At 56.0% G+C, this 18327-nt stretch overlaps 1 protein-coding gene across 1 annotated transcript; it reads left to right on the top strand.

Moving 5' to 3' along the window:
- Positions 1-241: 241 nt before the first annotated feature.
- On the top strand, positions 242-16787 carry ITIH4 (inter-alpha-trypsin inhibitor heavy chain 4). The gene is made up of 23 exons (XM_087431680.1): positions 242-566; positions 2009-2169; positions 4267-4371; positions 4511-4673; positions 4812-4922; positions 5436-5564; positions 6205-6321; positions 6596-6764; positions 6864-6989; positions 7174-7355; positions 7452-7637; positions 9813-9952; positions 10204-10358; positions 10656-10682; positions 10975-11028; positions 11427-11543; positions 12082-12152; positions 12347-12392; positions 12481-12597; positions 13684-13858; positions 15726-15880; positions 16018-16114; positions 16570-16787. The coding sequence occupies exons 1-23, from the start codon at positions 246-248 to the stop codon at positions 16637-16639; spliced, it is 2994 nt and encodes a 997-aa protein (XP_087287806.1). The 5' UTR covers positions 242-245; the 3' UTR covers positions 16640-16787.
- The last annotated feature ends 1540 nt before the right edge of the window (positions 16788-18327 follow it).

Genomic DNA, 18327 nt, shown 5'->3' with positions numbered 1-18327 from the left:
CCCAGGGGCTGCTCAGTGCCTTAGGGCCCCACTGCCCAGACACACTGGCCTGGCCTCAGGCACCCTTCCTCCAGGAAGCTGCCCCAGCCCTCGTCTTCCCAGCCATCCCTCTGTTTCCCCCAGACTGGGCTTATGGAGAGTGGCCTGGGTCACTGTTGTGTCCCCCTGCTCTAGGGAGCTTGTTGGTGAACGACTGGTGTGAGGGGTGGTGGTGGCCTGGGAAGGTTCTGGACCTTTCAGAAGGGATGCCAATACCCAACTCCCACCTGAGCGTGCCTTTCCTCAGTACATGTTCCTGTCCCCAGCCAAGGTCCACAGGACATTTGCAGTTTGCCTGTTTACTGAGGCCACTTCAGTTTTTGGCTTGTAGATCCCAGTTTCCCAGAACCTGCCCCCACAGGGGCGGGGCAGTGAGCAAGTTACTAATTCACTCCCCACTTCCTCGCAAGTTCAGAAGCAGCCTGCCACTCACTGGAGCCAAAATGAAGACCCCTCTCCACACCTACAGCATCATGCTGGTCCTGCTCTCGCTGCCGGCTGTCCTCCAGGCCACCACTGCCCGAAAGGTAGCAGGTGTCCATGGGGGCCTGTGTGTATGCACCTGAGTGTGAGTGGTGTGAGCTGGTGAACGAGTGGAGGAGACCCTCTGTGTGTGCAAGCATGTAAGTACAAGTGAGCACAGATCAGTGTGTATTTAAAGAAATGGTGCTGACCATCCGCCCGGTACCACCCTGAGGGCCTTATGGATATTCTCACACTTAATAGAAGGGGCAATCCTATTATTCCCATCTGGCAGGTGAGGAAATGCAGCTCAGCAAGTGGCCGCTCAAGGCTGGCAGTGGGTGGGTGGGTGAGAATGGACTTCACAAGCCCAGCGCCACCTCTCCCTGACCGAGTGACCCTGAGGAAGTTACTTATGCTTTCTCTCTCTCAGTTTCTGCATCTGTAAGACAAGGTAATAACAGAACCTATTTGAAGGTTTATTGTGAAGATGCAGCATAATACCTATCAAGTGCTTAGTATAGTCGTGCGTCGCTTAACGGTGGGACACGTTCTGAGAAATGTGTAATTAGGCAGTTTTGTCATGCGAACATCATCGAGTGTACTTACACAAACCTAGATGGTGTAGGCCACTACACACCTAGACTCCATTATGTCTTATGGAACCATCGTCATATATGCAGTCCATCATTGACCGAAGTGTCGTTATGCGGCACATGACTGTACAGTGCCTGGCACAGAGCAGATGCTCACATGTGTGAACAAGCCACTGGGCCAGTCACGTGCCTCTATGCTAAACTGCCTGTGCTGCTGAACAGAGCTGGTATGTACGTGTGCCATGTGCAAGCAGGCAAGAGGTGTGTAAGGCTCTGCATGTGTCCTTCCTTGGGGACTGCAGTCCTTGGGGCGAAGAGCACATGCCTGGGGGAGAGCCCTGGGGGGAGGGGGGCAACTGGGGTGGGTCCACGGCTGCAGGGAAAGGGGGCCGAGGAAGATTCCCAGCTTTTAGCGATTGGACCCTTACCTCCAAATTCTCCCAGCTCCCAAAGGCCCCTTGTGGAAGACTGGCAGGAGCTGTTTTCCCTAATTTCTGTGGAGGCCAAGGTTGCCAGAAATCAAAGGACTTGTTCACTGCCCTTTCACTGGGCGGAGCTAAGACTGCACACAAGCTTCCTGACCCTGCCAGGGCCCTCTGTGCTCACCTCACTCCAAGGATAAGTGACAGTCCCCTCCCAGACACACTAGGGCTTCTGCAGGGCACTATGGACCCCACATAACAAGACTGTATGGTGGGGAATGAAGCACACAGCTGCCTTAAGAGGTGAGACAAAGGTTCGCATATGAAATGCCTCATGGGCTTTAGCCTGAGGCCCAGTCAAGGGCTCAGTTAGGGTTGGGGGGCCAGGGATTGGTCTGGGACCTAGGTCAGGGCCCACTCTTGAAGAGTGTTGCCCCAAGCTAGGGTGGCATTAAGACAATCCCACCTCCTCCTCCTTCACTGGTCCAGAATGACATCGACATCTATAGCTTCACTGTGGACTCCAAGGTCTCATCCCGATTTGCCCACACGGTCGTCACCAGCCGGGTAGTCAACAAGGCTGATACTGTGCAGGAGGCCACCTTCCAGATGGAGCTGCCCAAGAAAGCCTTCATCACCAACTTCTCTATGTAGGTGCCTTCCTGCCCTCCTCCTCATCCCCCCTCCCCAACCCAGAACCGTGACATCATCCGTCCTGTGCCCCATCAGGAAGAGAGGCCCTCTTCTTGATGTGAGGTATGCAAGGATGTATGCCTTAGGTGTGTATGCTCCACCTGTAGGCAATACAGGAACTACACGCGTTCTCAGAGACATTTCCATCTCTCCATCTTTCCCTATGTCCCTCCCTCCCTCCCTCCATCCCACCCTCCGTCCATCACTCCCTCCATCTGTCCATCCCTCCATCCATCAACCCATTATCCCTCAGTGCTGCCCAGGTGGCAGGTGGAGAACAATGATGCCTTTGTGTCTTTGCTTTTGAGTAGGACAGACTTGGGACACTCTGAGGCCAGGCCCAGGCAGGAGGGAGTCACCAGAAGGCAGATTCCAGCTCAGAATACAGAAAACTTCCTAACTCCTGGCTGCCCCACAATGGAGTGATGCCTTGAGGAGGGGGACCTCCTTGTCACAGGAAGTTCTAAGCCACGCTAGTCCCCAACAGGGATACTGCAGAGAGCGTTTCTACTCTGGATCAGAAGCCTCATTGGGAGGCCTCTGGGGTCTCTGCGGACTCTGAACTGGTGACAATCCTCCCCTAGTCCTCTGCTATCCTCCCCCACCCTTCCTGACTCAGTTTTGCAATGTTTGCTAAATGCAAGAGAACTCTCTGGCTGTTCCTGGCCCGCAGGAGAGGCAGTGATTGAGGACACTCCAGACCAGAGGCAGGCTGATCCCAGAAACTCAGGGAGGGCAATGGGTGGGGCAGAGAGCGAGTGTCTCTCAGGCAGGGTCCCCAGTGTACCCTGGGACCTCTGAAAAACTGCAGTGGGGGCGAGGTCCCTGTGGTTGGCTCTTCCCTCTCTCCCTGCCACCCTCCCCCCACCACCAGCCTCTACTTTTCCTAACGCCGGAGCCAGGGCCTGTGCTGCCAACTTGCAGTATCACAGGCTACACCCAGCCTCCCACATGGGTGCTAGGCCAGCAGGCTGCCAGGTTCTGGGCCCATCGCATCTGCTGGGAGCCCAAGACTGGCACCCCTCTCAGGGGTGCATAGAATAGGGAAGCAGGGGGCAGGGTGCCCTGCTCCCTGACCTGGCCAGGAGCTCCCAGTGGGCATCTGGGAGGAGGAGCCCTGCAGCCAATGCACCAGCGCCATCCCTAGCCCAGAGTTAAAGTATGACCAGGAAGGTCAGGAAGGTGGGGAGGAAGGACACTCGGTCCTGACGTCTGGACCTCCCCACCCACCCCTAGACACTCCCACCCTTTCAGGCCACCCCCAGATCAGGCTCATGTTTGCCTGCCATGCCATACTCATCCCACAAGGAGGTTCTGGAGTAGTCATTTTCCTTCCAGACAAACAGCCTGGGAAGTTCTCTTTCAGTCCCAAAGAATGGCCACTAGGATTGTGTCCCACTCCTAGGAGTCCTGCCCACCAATTATCCAAAACCTGCTTCCCCAGAGGCCACCCTCCCTGCAGAGTGCCCTGCACTGTGTTGGTGGGAAGAGGGGGTAGCCACAGGGGGAGAGGGGTCAGAGCCTTTCAGCCCTATGTCTTCCACTGGCCTGGGAACCGGCACCTCCCTCCGCCTCAGTCTGCCCCACATAGCTGGACACGGGGCTGGGCACAGGCGGGCCTCAGAAAGCTTTCGCTAGTGACTGGGCGGTTCCTCCTCTGGGAACAGTCGGTGAAGGGAAGGGGCAACTGAAATGTGAGGCCAGACTGGAAGGGAGAAGAGGGGCTGAAACAGCTCAGCCCTGCCTCCTCTGCAACCTCCGTCCCCTGTCTGTTCAGTAAAATGTTTATTAACTAAAAAAATGTTTACTAACACTGTACATGCCTCAGGATAGCTGTAGGCTGGACATACCTTGCAGAGGCCCCCTGACCTCACCCTGGGTGCTGCACAGTCTTATACACAATAGGTGCATAATAAACTGAGGTGGGCTCAGGTAAGGATAGGAGTCACTCTGTCAAGAAGCACACCAAGTCCTAGAGAGGCTCACTGGAGGAGGTGAGATTGGAGTGGGCCACCCCCATCCAGCTCTCCACAACTCCCATCCTCCTGCCCCAGGATCATCGATGGTGTGACGTACCCAGGGAACATCAAGGAGAAGGCTACAGCCCAGGAACAGTACAGTGCAGCCGTGGCCAGGGGAGAGAGCGCTGGCCTTGTCAAGTGAGCCGGCGGGGTTGTTGGAGGACCTGGTGGGGGTCAGGCAGAGGCTGACCTTCAGCCCTTGAGCCCTGCTCCCCAGTCTGCGGTGGCCATACCCCACCTGGCCTGGAGGGGCAGACCCGATACCTTCCTCCCCCAGGGCCACTGGGAGAAAGATGGAGCAGTTCCAGGTATCTGTCAATGTGGCTCCCGCAGCCAAGGTCACCTTTGAGCTGGTGTATGAGGAGCTGCTCAAGCGGCAGCTGGGAGTGTATGAGCTGCTGCTGAAAGTCCGGCCCCAGCAGCTGGTCAAGCACCTGCAGGTACCTGCTGCTGCCTCCTCCCAGGAGGCCTCCTGGATGACCCCTGTTCTGCTGAGGGTGGCCCCACTTTCCCCTCTGCCTCCTGTGAGGCCTAGCCTCAGCTCCTGGCTGACCCAGTGACCCACTTCTTGCCTCCAGATGGACATTCACATTTTCGAGCCTCAGGGCATCAGGTTCCTGGAGACAGAGAGCACCTTCATGACCAACGAACTGGCAAATGCCCTCACTGTCTCGCAGAACATGACCAAGGTGGGCCTGCTGTGGTCGGTGGGGGAGGGTACCAAGGGGCCTGTCTTCAGGCCAGCCCTATAAGCCTGGATTTCCAGAAAGTGAGACAATTGGGCAGAATCTCTCAGCTGGCGGAACTTCTGAGGCCTCTGTGTCCCTGCTGTCATTTGGCAGATGGGGAGGGGAAGGCCTAGAGAGGGATGGCGGGTGCTAGTTTGAACCCTGAGACTGGAGGAGAAGGACTTGGAGAGGAGACTGATGTGAGGGTCCCAGAACCAGGTGGGAGGAGAAGATGGCTGGATCGCACACATCCTGAGCCCAACCTCCACTTGTGCAGCTCCGGGAGCAGGGGACTCACTCTCACACCCCCTCCCCTGTGTGGAGGCAGTCTATGCGACAGCTCAGCCTGAGAGAGAGGTCCCTGGAGTTTGACCCAGGGCTACATCCTGGAATTCTCACTTCAGACCACGGGTGAGGGGTGTTGTTGGCATGGCCTCCCTGCTCCTTCCAACCTCAGTCTGGTGGTTTCTCCAGGCTCACATCCGGTTCAAGCCAACGCTCTCCCAGCAGCAGAAGTCTCCGGAGCAGCAAGACACAGTTCTGGACGGCACCTTCATCGTCCGCTATGATGTGAACCGGACCATCTCTGGGGGCTCCATTCAGGTGTGTGGGCTCCAGGCAAGACCGGGGCAACCAGGAAATCCATCTACCCTCAAGAGCCTGAGCCTGAGTGTTCTAGAAGAAAAGGCAAAATAACTGCCCCTACGTATTAGTGTGCACCAGGGGCAGCATAGACAGAAAACAATTCCCTTTCGGAGGCAAAAAAGGTTTGCCTCTGCTGAAGAGCTGCCCTGCAGGGTTTTCCTTGTTACCTTGGCTGCCAGGAGGCTCACAGCTCAGTTTTATGCTCATATGCAGTAGCTTCTTTCACATAGTTTCTGGCGTCATTGTGTTCCCCTTTACTCTTTTGATGGACCTTATTTTTGGGGTCTTCACTGTTTTGCTGAATCTCAGGTTTTTTATGTCTGAACATTTTAGTATAACTTGCCTCAAATACTAAAACAAATAGGAGGTAAAGTGGGGTAGAGTCTTAGTGGGCCATGCGTGAGCAGGGAAGGCAAGAGAGGGGCTGGATTGAGCCCTAAAGGATGGCAAGAATTTGGGGAGGTTAGCAGTGGGACAGAGATGGAAGGGCCAGAATGGAGACAGCATAGGAACCCGAGGATTCAGGATTAGGAGGCTGGTTGGGGGCAGGGCAGGGCTGCAGTTCTCATCACCTGGGTTCGTCTCACTCTGGTCACAGATTGAGAATGGCTACTTTGTGCACTACTTTGCCCCCGAGGGCCTGCCCACAATACCCAAGAATGTGATCTTTGTCATTGACAAGAGTGGCTCCATGATGGGCAGGAAAATCCAGCAGGTGGGTCCCATGGGCTTGGACGGGACCCTGAAAGCTCCCAGACACCTCACACCATCAGCTCTGGTCCAGCAAGCAGAGCATCCCTTCTCCGTCTTCCTGGGTAGGGGGGTCCCAGAGGTCGTGGTTGGTCAGAGTATGGGGCAGGTGCTACCCCTAGAGCATTCACCATGGCCCCACTCCAGATGCAAGCTCCGGGAGGGCCAGCCCGAGAACACGTGAGACCCCAAGGAGGCCCCACTAAGATACCCACCTTGTCTCCCTTCCTCCTCACCAGACCCAGGAAGCCCTAATTAAGATCCTGGACGACCTCAGCCCCAAAGACCGGTTCAACCTTGTCTGCTTCAGCGGGGAAACAACCCAGTGGAAGCCATCGCTGGTGCTGGCCTCAGCTGAGAACGTGAAGGAGGCCAAGAACTACGCTGCTGTCATCAAGGCCCAGGGAGGTGAGCGCCTGGGCAGCCCTGCAGGGTGGGGCTTCTGGGGCACCGAGCACGGCCCAGGGCATCTGGCTGGGAGCCACCCTGAGAGTGTGCGCCCCACAGCGACCGACATCAACGCTGCGACACTGAGGGCCGTGCAGCTGCTGACGAGAGCCAACCAGCAGGAGCTGCTGCCCGCAGGGAGTGTCTCCCTCATCATCCTGCTCACCGACGGCGACCCCACCGTGGGTGAGGCACTGCCAGCAACTCCAGGGCACACTGCCCAAGGGGAGCCGCTGGGGCTCCACCCTGGCTTGCTGTGGGAGCCAGGGAAGGGAGGGGGTCTCTGAGGCCCCTCTGGCTCTGAGATTCCAGAAATATCCATTGAGCAAATCACTGTTTTCTCACCTGCTTCCCAAACCGCTGGGTCCAGGGGAGACCAACCCTGCGAGCATCCAGAAGAACGTGAAGGCAGCCATAGGTGGCCAGTACAGCCTCTTCTGCCTGGGCTTCGGCTTCGACGTCAGCTACGCCTTCTTGGAGAAGCTGGCACTGGACAACGGTGGCCTGGCTCGGCGCATCTATGAGGACTCGGACTCTGCCCTGCAGCTCCAGGTGCCTGCATACCCCTGGTGGGCAGCCTGAGTGAGGGTCAGCACAGAGAGGTGGATAGACCCCAGCCGGCCCTCGTGACACCCCCCCACCCTACAGGACTTCTACCAGGAAGTGGCCAACCCACTGCTGATGAGGGTGGCCTTCGAGTACCCGAGCAATGCCGTGGAGGAGGTGACGCAGGACAACTTCCGGCTGCTCTTCAAGGGCTCCGAGATGGTAGTGGCCGGGAAGCTCCGGGACCAGAGCCCTGATGTGCTCTCAGCCAAAGTCAGCGGGAAGGTGGTGAGTGTGGCCAGCCATCCTGGAGATGAAGGGCAGCTGGGGCAGGCAGTCAGAGGGGCTGGGTTCAAACCCCAGCCCTGACAGGCTCTAGCCGGTTGACCTTGAGCGAGTCGCAAAGTGCCCTCTGCCACTTGTGCATCCCCACTGCGTGGGCTCGTGGTGGAGATTCAACGAGATAACATCCTGATTCTCCTGAGCACCTGCGTGTGCTGTCTCGGGTAGGCACTCGGTGGTCAGGCTGGGCTGCTGCTGTTCCTGAGGGCACCAGGGGCTGGCACCCCTCCCATCCTCACACCAGCCCTCTGAGGTTCAGTCGGCAGGGAGGGTGGTTCCCATTTGACAGATGAGCAGTCTGAGGCCCGGGTAGAGCAGGCAGCTTGCCCTGGGCCCTGCTGCAGCTGGGTCAAGAGCTCGGCTCACCATGTGGTACCCTGCCCTTGCCCATCCTTCCCTGCCTCTGTGCCACGAGAGGCCCTCTCATTCCAGAAACAGAAACTGAGCACCTGCTCAGGAGAGGTCCTTCTCTAGGGAGGTTCTCACAGGAGAGACAGCATGGGTAAATCGTCATGTAAACAAGGAGCTACAGGCTGGGATGTCCCTGACAGGATAAACCCAGGGACTCAGGAGAACAGCACTGGGAGCCCCAACCTGGCCTGGGGATCAGGGAAGGCTTCCTGGAGGAGGCTCAGCTGAGACTTAGGGATGAGTAGGAGGTGGCAGAGGCCAGATGGTGGAGTGATGGAGGAATGTTCCAGGCTTGCATGGCTGGCGGACAGCACGTATGGGGAGAATGGCAGGGCAGCCAGGCAGGCAGGTATGGGGGGTCCAGGGCCTCATCTCAGAAGAAGTAGCCAAGTGTCATGATGGGCGGTGCGTGCCTTGTGCCAGCCTGCCCAGCTTTAAACCCAGCTCTGCCACCTCCCAGAGGTGACACCTGAGGCAAGTCACTTAACCTCCCTGTACCTTAGTTTCCTCCTGTGTAAAACTGAGAATAAATCACCTTATCAACCTGTAAGGCTGCTGTGGGGGTTAAGGTCTGGCTCTGTGTAAATGCACTGTACACAATAGATGCTGATCTTCTCCTGGAGGCCAAGGATTCCCAAAGGGCAGAACCCAACGTGACTCGGGGTAGTTCACAAACATCTCTTTGTTTTAACAGTTATGTATTTATTTTAATGTTCTGAAAAATATAACTCGGACCCCAGACCTAAGATTTCACAGGTATTGCTTGGGACAAGGCCAAGTAAAGAATCTATTTAAAGTGCAATTAAGGAAAACCATCAGACAAATAGCTATACGTGTGGAGAGAGCAAAATGCATGCAGGTGTCCTGCACGTGACAAAGCCTCAGGTGGCCCGGCTCTGGGTGGGAGACAGAGGAGGGTGGTTCCAGCAGGGGTGGTGGGATTGGATCCACACTGAGCAGGTCTTTGGCTGCCCTGGGGAGCTATAGTGAGAGAGCTGGGGTTCCTCTCTCCCCAGACCCCATTTCCCAGGCTGCGGGCCAGGTCAGCCTGAGAGCAGAAGGCCCCTCCCTGGGGAAGGAAGTGGCAGTCCACCCAGAGCTTGGGCGCATGCCTAACTGTCACCATCCCACAGTATTCAGTCCCAGCAAAGGGCACCAGCTTGGGCAGGAGACAGCTTGCTGGGGTGGACGGGGCTCCAAGCCCCATCAGGGCCATGACGCTTGAGTTTTCTTCCCAGCTCTGCCACTGACTGCTAGGGAAGGCTCTTCCCTCTCTGTCCCGAGTCTACATCTTTGGGGTGAGGGTAGGCTGTGTCTGGGACCCTTTCTGCTCCACACTGTACTTGTGCATCCCTCCTGCTGCTGTTTCTACCCCGGCCTGGGGTTCAGAGCCCATCTTCGTTCCTTCCTCCCTGAGGGTCGGTCTGCCTGGGGCCCCCGGCTCTGCACCTGCCCTGCTGCCCCTGGGATAGTTTCCTACCTTTTATCTCCTCCTCCTTCTCATCCTTGGAGGCTCTGTCACCGAGCCCCTCGCAGCCCTAAACTCCCTCCCCGCCCCCCACTCTACTCAAAGAAGGGCAGTCCTCGCAGCCAACGCATGAGACCTGCCCCAGCTCCAACCAGGTTTCTCGTGGAAGTGCTCCAAGCTCCAGGTCAGGTGCTGCTGTCAGACCCTCACTGCTCCTGCCCTGGCTGGGCCCCTCTTTCCAGCACTTGCAGAACATCACCTTCCAAATGGAATCCAGCGTGGCCCAGAAGGAGGAGGAGTTCCGGAGCCCCAAGTACATCTTCCACAGCTTCATAGAGAGACTCTGGGCGTACCTGACCATCCAGCAATTGCTGGAGCAAATGTGAGTGGCCCGTACCCTCGAGGGCCTGCTGGGGTGGCCACACGTGGCCTCAGCGCCTCCCCAAGCTCTTCACTGGTGGGGTGGGCACAGCTGGCATGGGGCCATCTCCTAGGCATGGAGAGAGGGGGTCGTGGTATTGTGTCTGAGATCCAGACTCTCCCAGTGGAAACCCCCTGGAAGGGTCTGGAATGGTGGGAGAATCTGACTAGGAATCCAGGGACCTGCTGAGCCTCTATGTCCTCAACCTGCAGAGTGTCTGCATCAGATGCTGAAAAGCAGGCCCTCGAGACCCAAGCTCTAAACCTGTCACTCAAGTACAGCTTTGTCACCCCCCTCACGTCCATGGTGGTCACCAAACCTGAAGGTCAAGAACAGTCTCAAGTTGCTGAGAAGCCCCTGGAAAATGGTGGGTGTGAGGTGGGATCCCAGCCTCCTTGGCAGCAGAGTTTTGACCCAGCATTCTCCCCAGCCCCTCCACATCCCAACCAAGACTCCATCCCTGCCACCCACAGACTCCCAGGAGCCCCAGGAGACTCATCCCATTTCATTGATGAGGAAACTGAAGCCAGGTCTCCTGACCCCCGTGTTCACTACCCATATGTAGTGCTGGGGGTGGGAAGCAAGGTTAGATCTAAGCCCTTCCAATTTATCAGATACCCTGACAGTGTCTCTCTCTCTCTCTCTCTCTTTTTGTTTTATCCAGAAAACAGACACAGGAACGTCCACCCAGGTAAGGGCCTAATACCCTCAAAGGCTGGCCTGGGTGACAGTTGGCTGACACGGCCTAGGACACCAGCCCCACGAGTTCGCTGGCCAGGGCCTCTCCAGCTCAGCCCGGCTGCCAGGAGCGAGCATCGTCTGCCCAAGCACACTGGTGCATTTAGTCACCTGTTCATTCAGATAATGAATGAATTGGCTGCCACTCAGGCCCTGTCCTAGGCACTGGGGACACAGTCCCCATCCAGCTGGGGGCCCCAGAACGGTGCATCCAAGAAGCAAACCCAGGTGTCTCTGATTTCCAGGTCACACTGCCTTCAAAACTCATTCCGTGGGAGACAGAATGTCCAGAATAACAGGTAGCAAAGGAGGAGAGGGGAGGGGGAGGGGAGATTGACAGAACCTTGACCCTGGCCACAGTCTGGGCTCTGCCCTGGCTGAGGGGGAGTGACTTGCTTGGCTCACCTGGCTGGTGGCATGGCTGGGACTCAAGTTCAGATGTGACTGATTAGGAGGAAGTTATACAGACCCTGTCCTTACTGAAAGAAGAGGCTTGGGAGGACAAGGTAGTGTGAGGGTCACTGCCGGGTGGGGGGCCTGATGTCCCAATGGGGAGGAGCTCAAGGAGGCTCCATTGTTCCAGCCTCGAATTTCTCCCAGCTGTGGTGGGAGAGGCTCCCAGGGTGGCAGTGTTGGGAGGGGAGCTGTCTGAGAGAAGACTGCATGTCTTCTCATGGAAAAGTCAACTTTTCCAAAGCCGGGACTTTCCAGAAGCTACCCAGCTTCCCACGGAGATTTGGACAACCCGGACCTCTTCATCCTCCTCATCGTTCTTTCCCACCCCACCATGGTATGCTGCTACCAGACGTGTTAGGTAAGCTGCTTTCTGACCCTCTAGAGCCTAGTTTCCCCAAAGTAATAATCAAAACTGCCCGCAGAGTTGGATGAAATAAAGCACCAAGCACAGGGCTGGGCAGACCAGAGAGGGTTGCTGTGGGGCACGACATTAAGTGATGTGTCCTTCATTTTCACTGAATTGGGTTCATTACCCTCTGGAGGCTGTCTCAGATGGAACCTTCTGGAAAGGGAAGGTTTCCTCCATTCCCAAAGCCCACAGTGGCCCCTTGAACTGTTTGCGATCTCTAAATCTGGACTCAGACACAGCCGCAGAGCCAGGCTGGACCCTGTCTCCTCAGCCTTTTCCCTAATACCATGCTCTTCAGTTTGAAAGTCTCTTTGCAAAGGCTCTTCTAGGTTGGGTGTATGTGTGGCAGGGGTTGTGGGGCTGGAGTCTGGTGGGTGGCAGGTGGCAGTGATGGCTGGAAGGCGAGCTGATTGCTCTGAATCCTGACTGCCTTCTCCCTTTCTGTTTCTGGCTGTTCCTGCACTAACTCTGGCTTCGGTGCCACCAGCACCCTCAGTTCCTGATCCAGTGTTTCATGGCGTGGATTTAAGAATCAAAGGTGCCCCCCCCAGGCCAAAAGCCCTGCAGTAGACTCTGGCCCTATAGCAGGGAGACCCTGGGAGGGGATAGCCCCCGGAATCTCTATGAACCTGTCACATGGGTTTCTCAATGTTGAAGTGGACAGAGGGCCTTGGCCACATCCATGCACTACTCCATCCCTCACCCCACCCCTCACACAGCCCCTTCCCCAGGAAGGGGCTGCCTAAACCCAGACTCTTTTTCTTTCAGAAACAACTACCACGACAGCCCAGTCCCCAGGTAAGTTGCCAGCCCTCCTTAGCCCCCCTCCCAGTTCTTACACCCTAGCCTGCTTCACCTGCCCCAGGAATCACCCCTGCTGTCCCAGCCCACATCCAGGCTCCTCCTGTCATCCTGCCGCTACCTGGGCAGAGCGTGGACCAGCTCTGCGTGGACATCAAGCGCTCTCAGGGGCTGATGAACCTGCTCTCAGACCCTGACCAAGGTGAGAGGTGCACACCCAGTCGTCCACCCCTCTCACCCCCAGCTTACCACTCTGGAGACACAATGGGACACCTGCCCATGGAGACACGCGGGCAGACCTTGTGCTGTGTGGGCCTGTCCCAGGTCATGGCACGGTCACGCCCCCAAGCACTGACACTTGCACTCATGTATCCACTCCACAGACCTCCCACTGGGCAACATGTATGCAGGTTGGGGTGGCTTGGCACTCCAGGGTGACCAGATGTGGGCTTGCCCCCAAGCACTGCCACACTTCAGGGGTGGGGAGACAGACCTTGGCACAGATAAGCACAGTGGCCTCTAGTCAGTGCCCAGCGTGACATGGAGATGAGCCCAGAGGAGCTGTCTGAGGGTCAGAGAAGGCTACACAGGGTCATACAGGTGTGACTGGGCCTTGGCAGATGAGTGGAGATCCACTAGGCAGAGGAAGAGGTAGGCGGAAGCACAGAGCCCTGAAAGATGCTGGTGGGACTTCAGAGGGTGTGGAGGAGGTAGGTGTATTGGCCAGACCTGTCCTCCAATCCCCAGAAGGATCTTCCTGGTTGAGCTGAGGTGTCAGGTCAGACTTGGGGACGCACAGCACTCAGGGATGCTCACACACACACCCACAGAGCCACTCAGAGTCAATGAACATCTATGGCTCCCTCGTTCCTCCCAGATCCACGCAGTCTCCCACTGCATCACACCAGGCCCGGAGTCTGTTTGCTCCCTGAGGATGGGGACCACCGATTTTCCATCTTGCTCTTGACCTTGGCATCTAGATCAGGGCCAGACATACTACAGGGGCCTGATTAACGTTTACTGACTTCAGACAAGACCTCCCTTCTCAGAGGGCTCATCTGAAGATGGCCGTCACTGCAGATTCGGGGGCCCTTCCATATAAAACCAAGGGATGAGTGGAAAGATTGTGGGAACCAGGCCCCAGTGTGAGGGAATGCTGGGGAAGGGGGATTGAGGATGTGAATTGGTGAAGAATGCTTCTGGGGGAGGTAATCAGGGAGGAGCTGCTGCTCAGGCCGGTGCCCAGCTGAGGCCACAGCTTTGACGTCTCTGCTCCTGGCCCTTGCAGGGGTTGAGGTGACTGGCCAGTATGAGACAGAGAAGGCCCAGTTCTCATGGATCGAGGTGACCTTCAAGAACCCCCAGCTGCAGATCCACGCATCCCCTGAGCATGTGGTAGTGACTCGGAACCGAAGAAACTCTGTGTACAAGTGGAAGGAAACGCTGTTCTCAGTGATGCCCGGGTAAGCCCCAGGCTGGGTACCAGCAGTAACCTCTCAGCCTGCATCAGCTGGTGACAGCGCTGACAGGTGACTTGAGGCCACGGGCCTGGGGGTGGAGTGGGTGTGCATGAGTCTTCTGCAGTGGGCTGCACCCACAGTAGGGACACAGATGCAGAGAGCCCTACACCATGCCCCTCCTGCTCTGGAGGGCACCAAGGGGACCCTGGGGGCCTGGCTGCCCTCACACCTAATCCAGGTCACCACCCTATGCAGGAAACAGTGTGTTCTGGAGCTAGCTCTGCTGCTAATCCTGTGTGACCCTGGGCAGGCCGCTTAGCCCCTCTGAGCCTCAGTTTCCTCACTCATAGCTAGGGATAATCATCACAGCCCTGAGTCAGAGGGCTGAGGGGCAGATCCAGTGAAAGAATGTGGTCGGAGAGCACTTTTCCCATTAGACAGTGTGGTGCCCGTTGGGCACATGGGAGGGCAGCGCTCTCTACTTGGTGAGGTAAGGATGACAATAATGAGAGCTGGAGAGCACTGTCTGCCATGGAAGGTTGGGAATGTTGCCCTCAGCATACTCTTGAAGCTCTGATAAGAGACAAGTCCATCTGGCATCAAATGCCGGGCAGCTGGTGGGTAATGGAGGTAGATGGCGACCTCTTCCGGGTGGGGCTGCCCCACCATAGAGCCTTCCAGAGGCAGCTGTCCGGCTCTGGAAGTCACGAGGGGCCTGGGAGAGAGGCTGAGGACCCTGGCACTCCCTGAGCAGTGCCCTCTGAGCCCCCAGCCTGTGCCAAGCATGGAGAGCCTGTCTGTTCCGTCTCACTGAGCCCCTCAGCAGAGATGGGTCCACACAAGTGAGTGCATGCCTAGCAATCCGAGGACTTACCCAAAATCTCTCAGTGTCGTAAAAGATCCTAAAGTTTCCTGTTATCTGATAAAGGCACGAAGATGCCTTGGATATACACACTAGAAGATGGAATCAAGTCTTCCTATTGACTGTAGTGATGCAAAGTCCACGTACTTTCATGAGCTACAGAAGATTTACATAAAGAAAAACAGACCACGTCTTTTACATCGAATCAAGGACAGTGTATGTTTAGGGCATTTAAAATAACCTCAGAGTAACAGCAGGGTCTTATTCAACATGCTTGGGGCCAGCCCGGTAGCGCAAGCGGTTAAGTGCGTGCGCTCCGCTGCGGTAGCCCGGGGTTCGCCAGTTCAGATCCCGGGCGCACACCGACGCACCGCTTGGCAAGCCATGCTGTGGCGGTGTCCCATGTAAAGTAGAGGAAGATGGGCACGGATGTTAGCCCAGGGCCAGTCTTCCTCAGCAAAAAAGAGGAGGATTGGCATTGGATGTTAGCTCAGGGCTGGTCTTCCTCACACACACACAAGAAAAAACATGCATGAAGGTGCCTAATATTCCTAAGAAAACCAAAAAGGTAAGAATTTCAGAGATTATTTTAAGTAAAAAAGGATGGAATGAGAAGGGACTTGCCCTTCTTGGCTTTAAGACACACAATTCAACACTAATCATCAAAAGAATGTGGCACTGGCCTCAAAACAAAAGGGACCGAGTGAAGGTATCAGAGCCTCTCAATCTAGAAAATTCATTCCTGAGAAACCAAATCCAAGAAAACCAGAGGGAAAGGAACATTATTTCATCTTATAAATAATGCTGGGATCGCCAGACATCATCAAGTTACCATTGGTCCCAGTTTACCAACAAGGAAACCGAAGCCCGGAAGATTTAGGGACTCCCCACCCAGGACCTCACTAGGAGTTCCTGAGGACAAGAGGGCAGCCCCCACCATTCCCACCACAGCTGCTGGGGTCCCATGCAGGCCTCCCTTCCTGCTCAGAATGCTGGGTCTCCCCACAGCCTCAAGATGACCATGGATAAGGCAGGGCTCCTGATGCTAAGCAGCCCAGACAAAGTGACCATCGGCCTGCTGTCCTGGGATGGCCCTGGGAAGGGGCTCCGGCTCCTTCTGCGAGACACTAACCGCTTCTCCAGCCATGTCGGTGGGACTCTTGGTACGCTGCCCATGGCCTGGGCTCAAGGCATCCTCAGAAACCACCTCTGCCTGTGAATAGGCAGTGCCCCTCACCTCTGTGTGTCTCCCAGCCTCCCTCTGTCTTTATCCTTCGCTGACCTGCCCTTTGTACCCCAGGCCAGTTTTACCAGGACGTGCTCTGGGGGCCCCCAGCAGCGGCGGATGACAGCAAGCGCACACTGAGGGTTCAGGGGCATGACCTCTCTGCCACCAGGTGACTCGGCACAAGCAGGCCACTGAGCCTAGCCAGGGTTGGGGGCCGGGAGGCTGGGAGCTGGACAATGGGGGCCCCTACTCCTCTGTCCTTGATCAGGGACTAGGAAGAGTCAGGTTGATGCCTTAAGCATGGCTGACCCAGCTCTCAGTGACCCCACAAAGGACCATCAACTCAGACTCACAGAAAATACACCAGCCCAGAGAGCCCTAGGGTGGGTTGGGGGCTGTAGGAAACTCCCCTTGAATTCTCAGAGCCCTGGACCCTGGAGACCACACACAACTAGGTCCCCTTGGGTGACCAGGCCTTGGCCTGTGCTGGAGGGAATTCGAAGAGGCCTGGAGACTCTCCACCCTCCATGTTCCTATCCCTAGTTGTCTGTCTCTCTTCCCACCACACCTGAGATTTGCTAACCACTTTGTCTGTCTGTCTGTCTGTCTGTCTGTTCATCCCAGAGAGCTCAAGCTGGATTACCAAAACGGGCTCCCAGGAACAGAGATTTCCTGCTGGTCTGTGGAGCTGTAGTTCTGATGGGAGGAGTTATGCCCACCCCCCATGCCACCCAACTGTGTGCAGATGGCTGTCACCGTATGACCACAGGGCCCCTCTGGGGCCTGGACCATGGTGGGGAGGGGTAGTTCCACTCATTACAAATAAAGAAAGATGTGTGAGCCCAGGGAGTGGGAGTCTTTGGTTCAATCTGGCCAAATCCCAGGGCCTCAGAATCGCTTCCTGGACACTTAGCCCCCTGTAACATTAGACTCTTCCACTGCCAGCCCCTCAAAGGCCTGTGCAGTAAGGCCCATGGAGAGCTTTCAGTGAGAGATTAAACCACCCCTTTAACATGTCGCTCCAGTCCCTAGCTAGGGATCTAGGGCAGGAGAACATTCGCTGGGAGCAGAGGTTCAGTCTGCTTTATGATCATTTGGTCCATGAAAACCAGTTTTGAGTCAAAAAAAAAAAAAAAAAAAAGAGTGAACTGGGTGGAAGTTCTTTATAGGCCAACTCCCCAACATTCTCAAGCTTTTGGGCCCTTTTGCAATGGGATTTGCATGACACATTTGATTTTCACACCTGTGCTCAGGAACAGGCCTGTCTGCTCATCGCCTTATAAAGAAGCCAGCACTGGAAGAAAAAGAAGACAGAGATGAGGCCTCTGTCCCAGGAGGGAAACAAGGGTCTGTTTGCAGGAGCCTCCAGTCTCATGGGGGTGATCCAGGTCCCTAACTCTAATACCTGAGCTGTTGAGGGTCTCGTCTTCTGCCCCTGCACTATGGTTAGGCACCCCAAAGATTCCACCCAATTCCTGCCCAGGCAAAGCATACTTATAAAAAAATGTATAATTACTCCGCCTACTTCTAAAAAAAATGACACAACTCTTTGGCTTACAAATAAAAAGCATAAAGAAAATAAACCCAAAAACCATGAGTGTGAGAAGAAGAGAAAAGAGCCATGTGGGAGGAAAGTTAAGTCAGAGACACCAGGGTAGGAAGCTGCAGCAGCACAAAGCTTTGCTCTGAGCTTCCTGGCAGCCAAGGTAAAGCAGAAAATGAGCTCATTTGCTTGCTAAGAGGAGGCAAAGCAGATCATCAGGGAAAACATTCTTTTCCCAGCTCTTGAGCTATATGGGTTGTTTGCTGAGTGAGCCTTTCAAGAAGAGTCAGAGGGGAGGCTGGTGGGAGGGGTCTCCAGCAGCAGGTTTGCTAAATACATGGGAACACTCTCCTGCACTGCTGCCTCTCCATCAAGCCTGGTTGGCAGGTTGGGGGCCGTCTCAGGCCGAGCCACTTTGTGAAGGTTGCTCAGAGGAGCTCAGGCCATAGCTCTGCGAGACAAGGAAGCAGCTGCGGGGTCTCCATCAGACTGCTGTGGGGCTAGCCCTGACATACCGGGATGAGAGGGGATGCCCACTCCAGGCTCAAGCCTCTGGGACACCGCCATCTGGGCTGGGCTGTGGAAATTGTGCAACAGCAGAGGGGTCATGGGGGACATTCTGGCCCAGCCAGCACCTACGGGGCAGGTGTTCTCTGTGAACAGTTGGAAGTAGGTCCATGCCCTTCACTGTTTTGTTCACCGAGTGCTTTCCAGCACCTACGTGGGCCAGGCCCGGGCCCAAGTGCTGCAGGTGTGTTGGGCATCGTGACAGACACAGTGCCTACTGTGACAGCTGCCACCCAGAAAATGACCAGGTGCCACAAAAAGCCCAGAGGGAG

This window comes from Ceratotherium simum, chromosome 5 (assembly GCF_057802395.1).
Source record: "Ceratotherium simum simum isolate JZ-2026a chromosome 5, ASM5780239v1, whole genome shotgun sequence".
Classification (NCBI taxonomy): domain Eukaryota; kingdom Metazoa; phylum Chordata; class Mammalia; order Perissodactyla; family Rhinocerotidae; genus Ceratotherium; species Ceratotherium simum.
This window is presented reverse-complemented; position numbering and strand designations above follow the sequence as displayed.

Bases quoted from the DNA above. Each gene is read 5' to 3' on its own strand.
- ITIH4 (XM_087431680.1), top strand. From the start codon at position 246: ATGCCAATACCCAACTCCCACCTGAGCGTGCCTTTCCTCAGTACATGT. The intron at 10,359-10,655 runs GTGGGTGTGAGG...TGTTTTATCCAG, and splicing joins TGAGAAGCCCCTGGAAAATG to AAAACAGACACAGGAACGTC. The intron at 10,683-10,974 runs GTAAGGGCCTAA...TCTGATTTCCAG, and splicing joins ACACAGGAACGTCCACCCAG to GTCACACTGCCTTCAAAACT.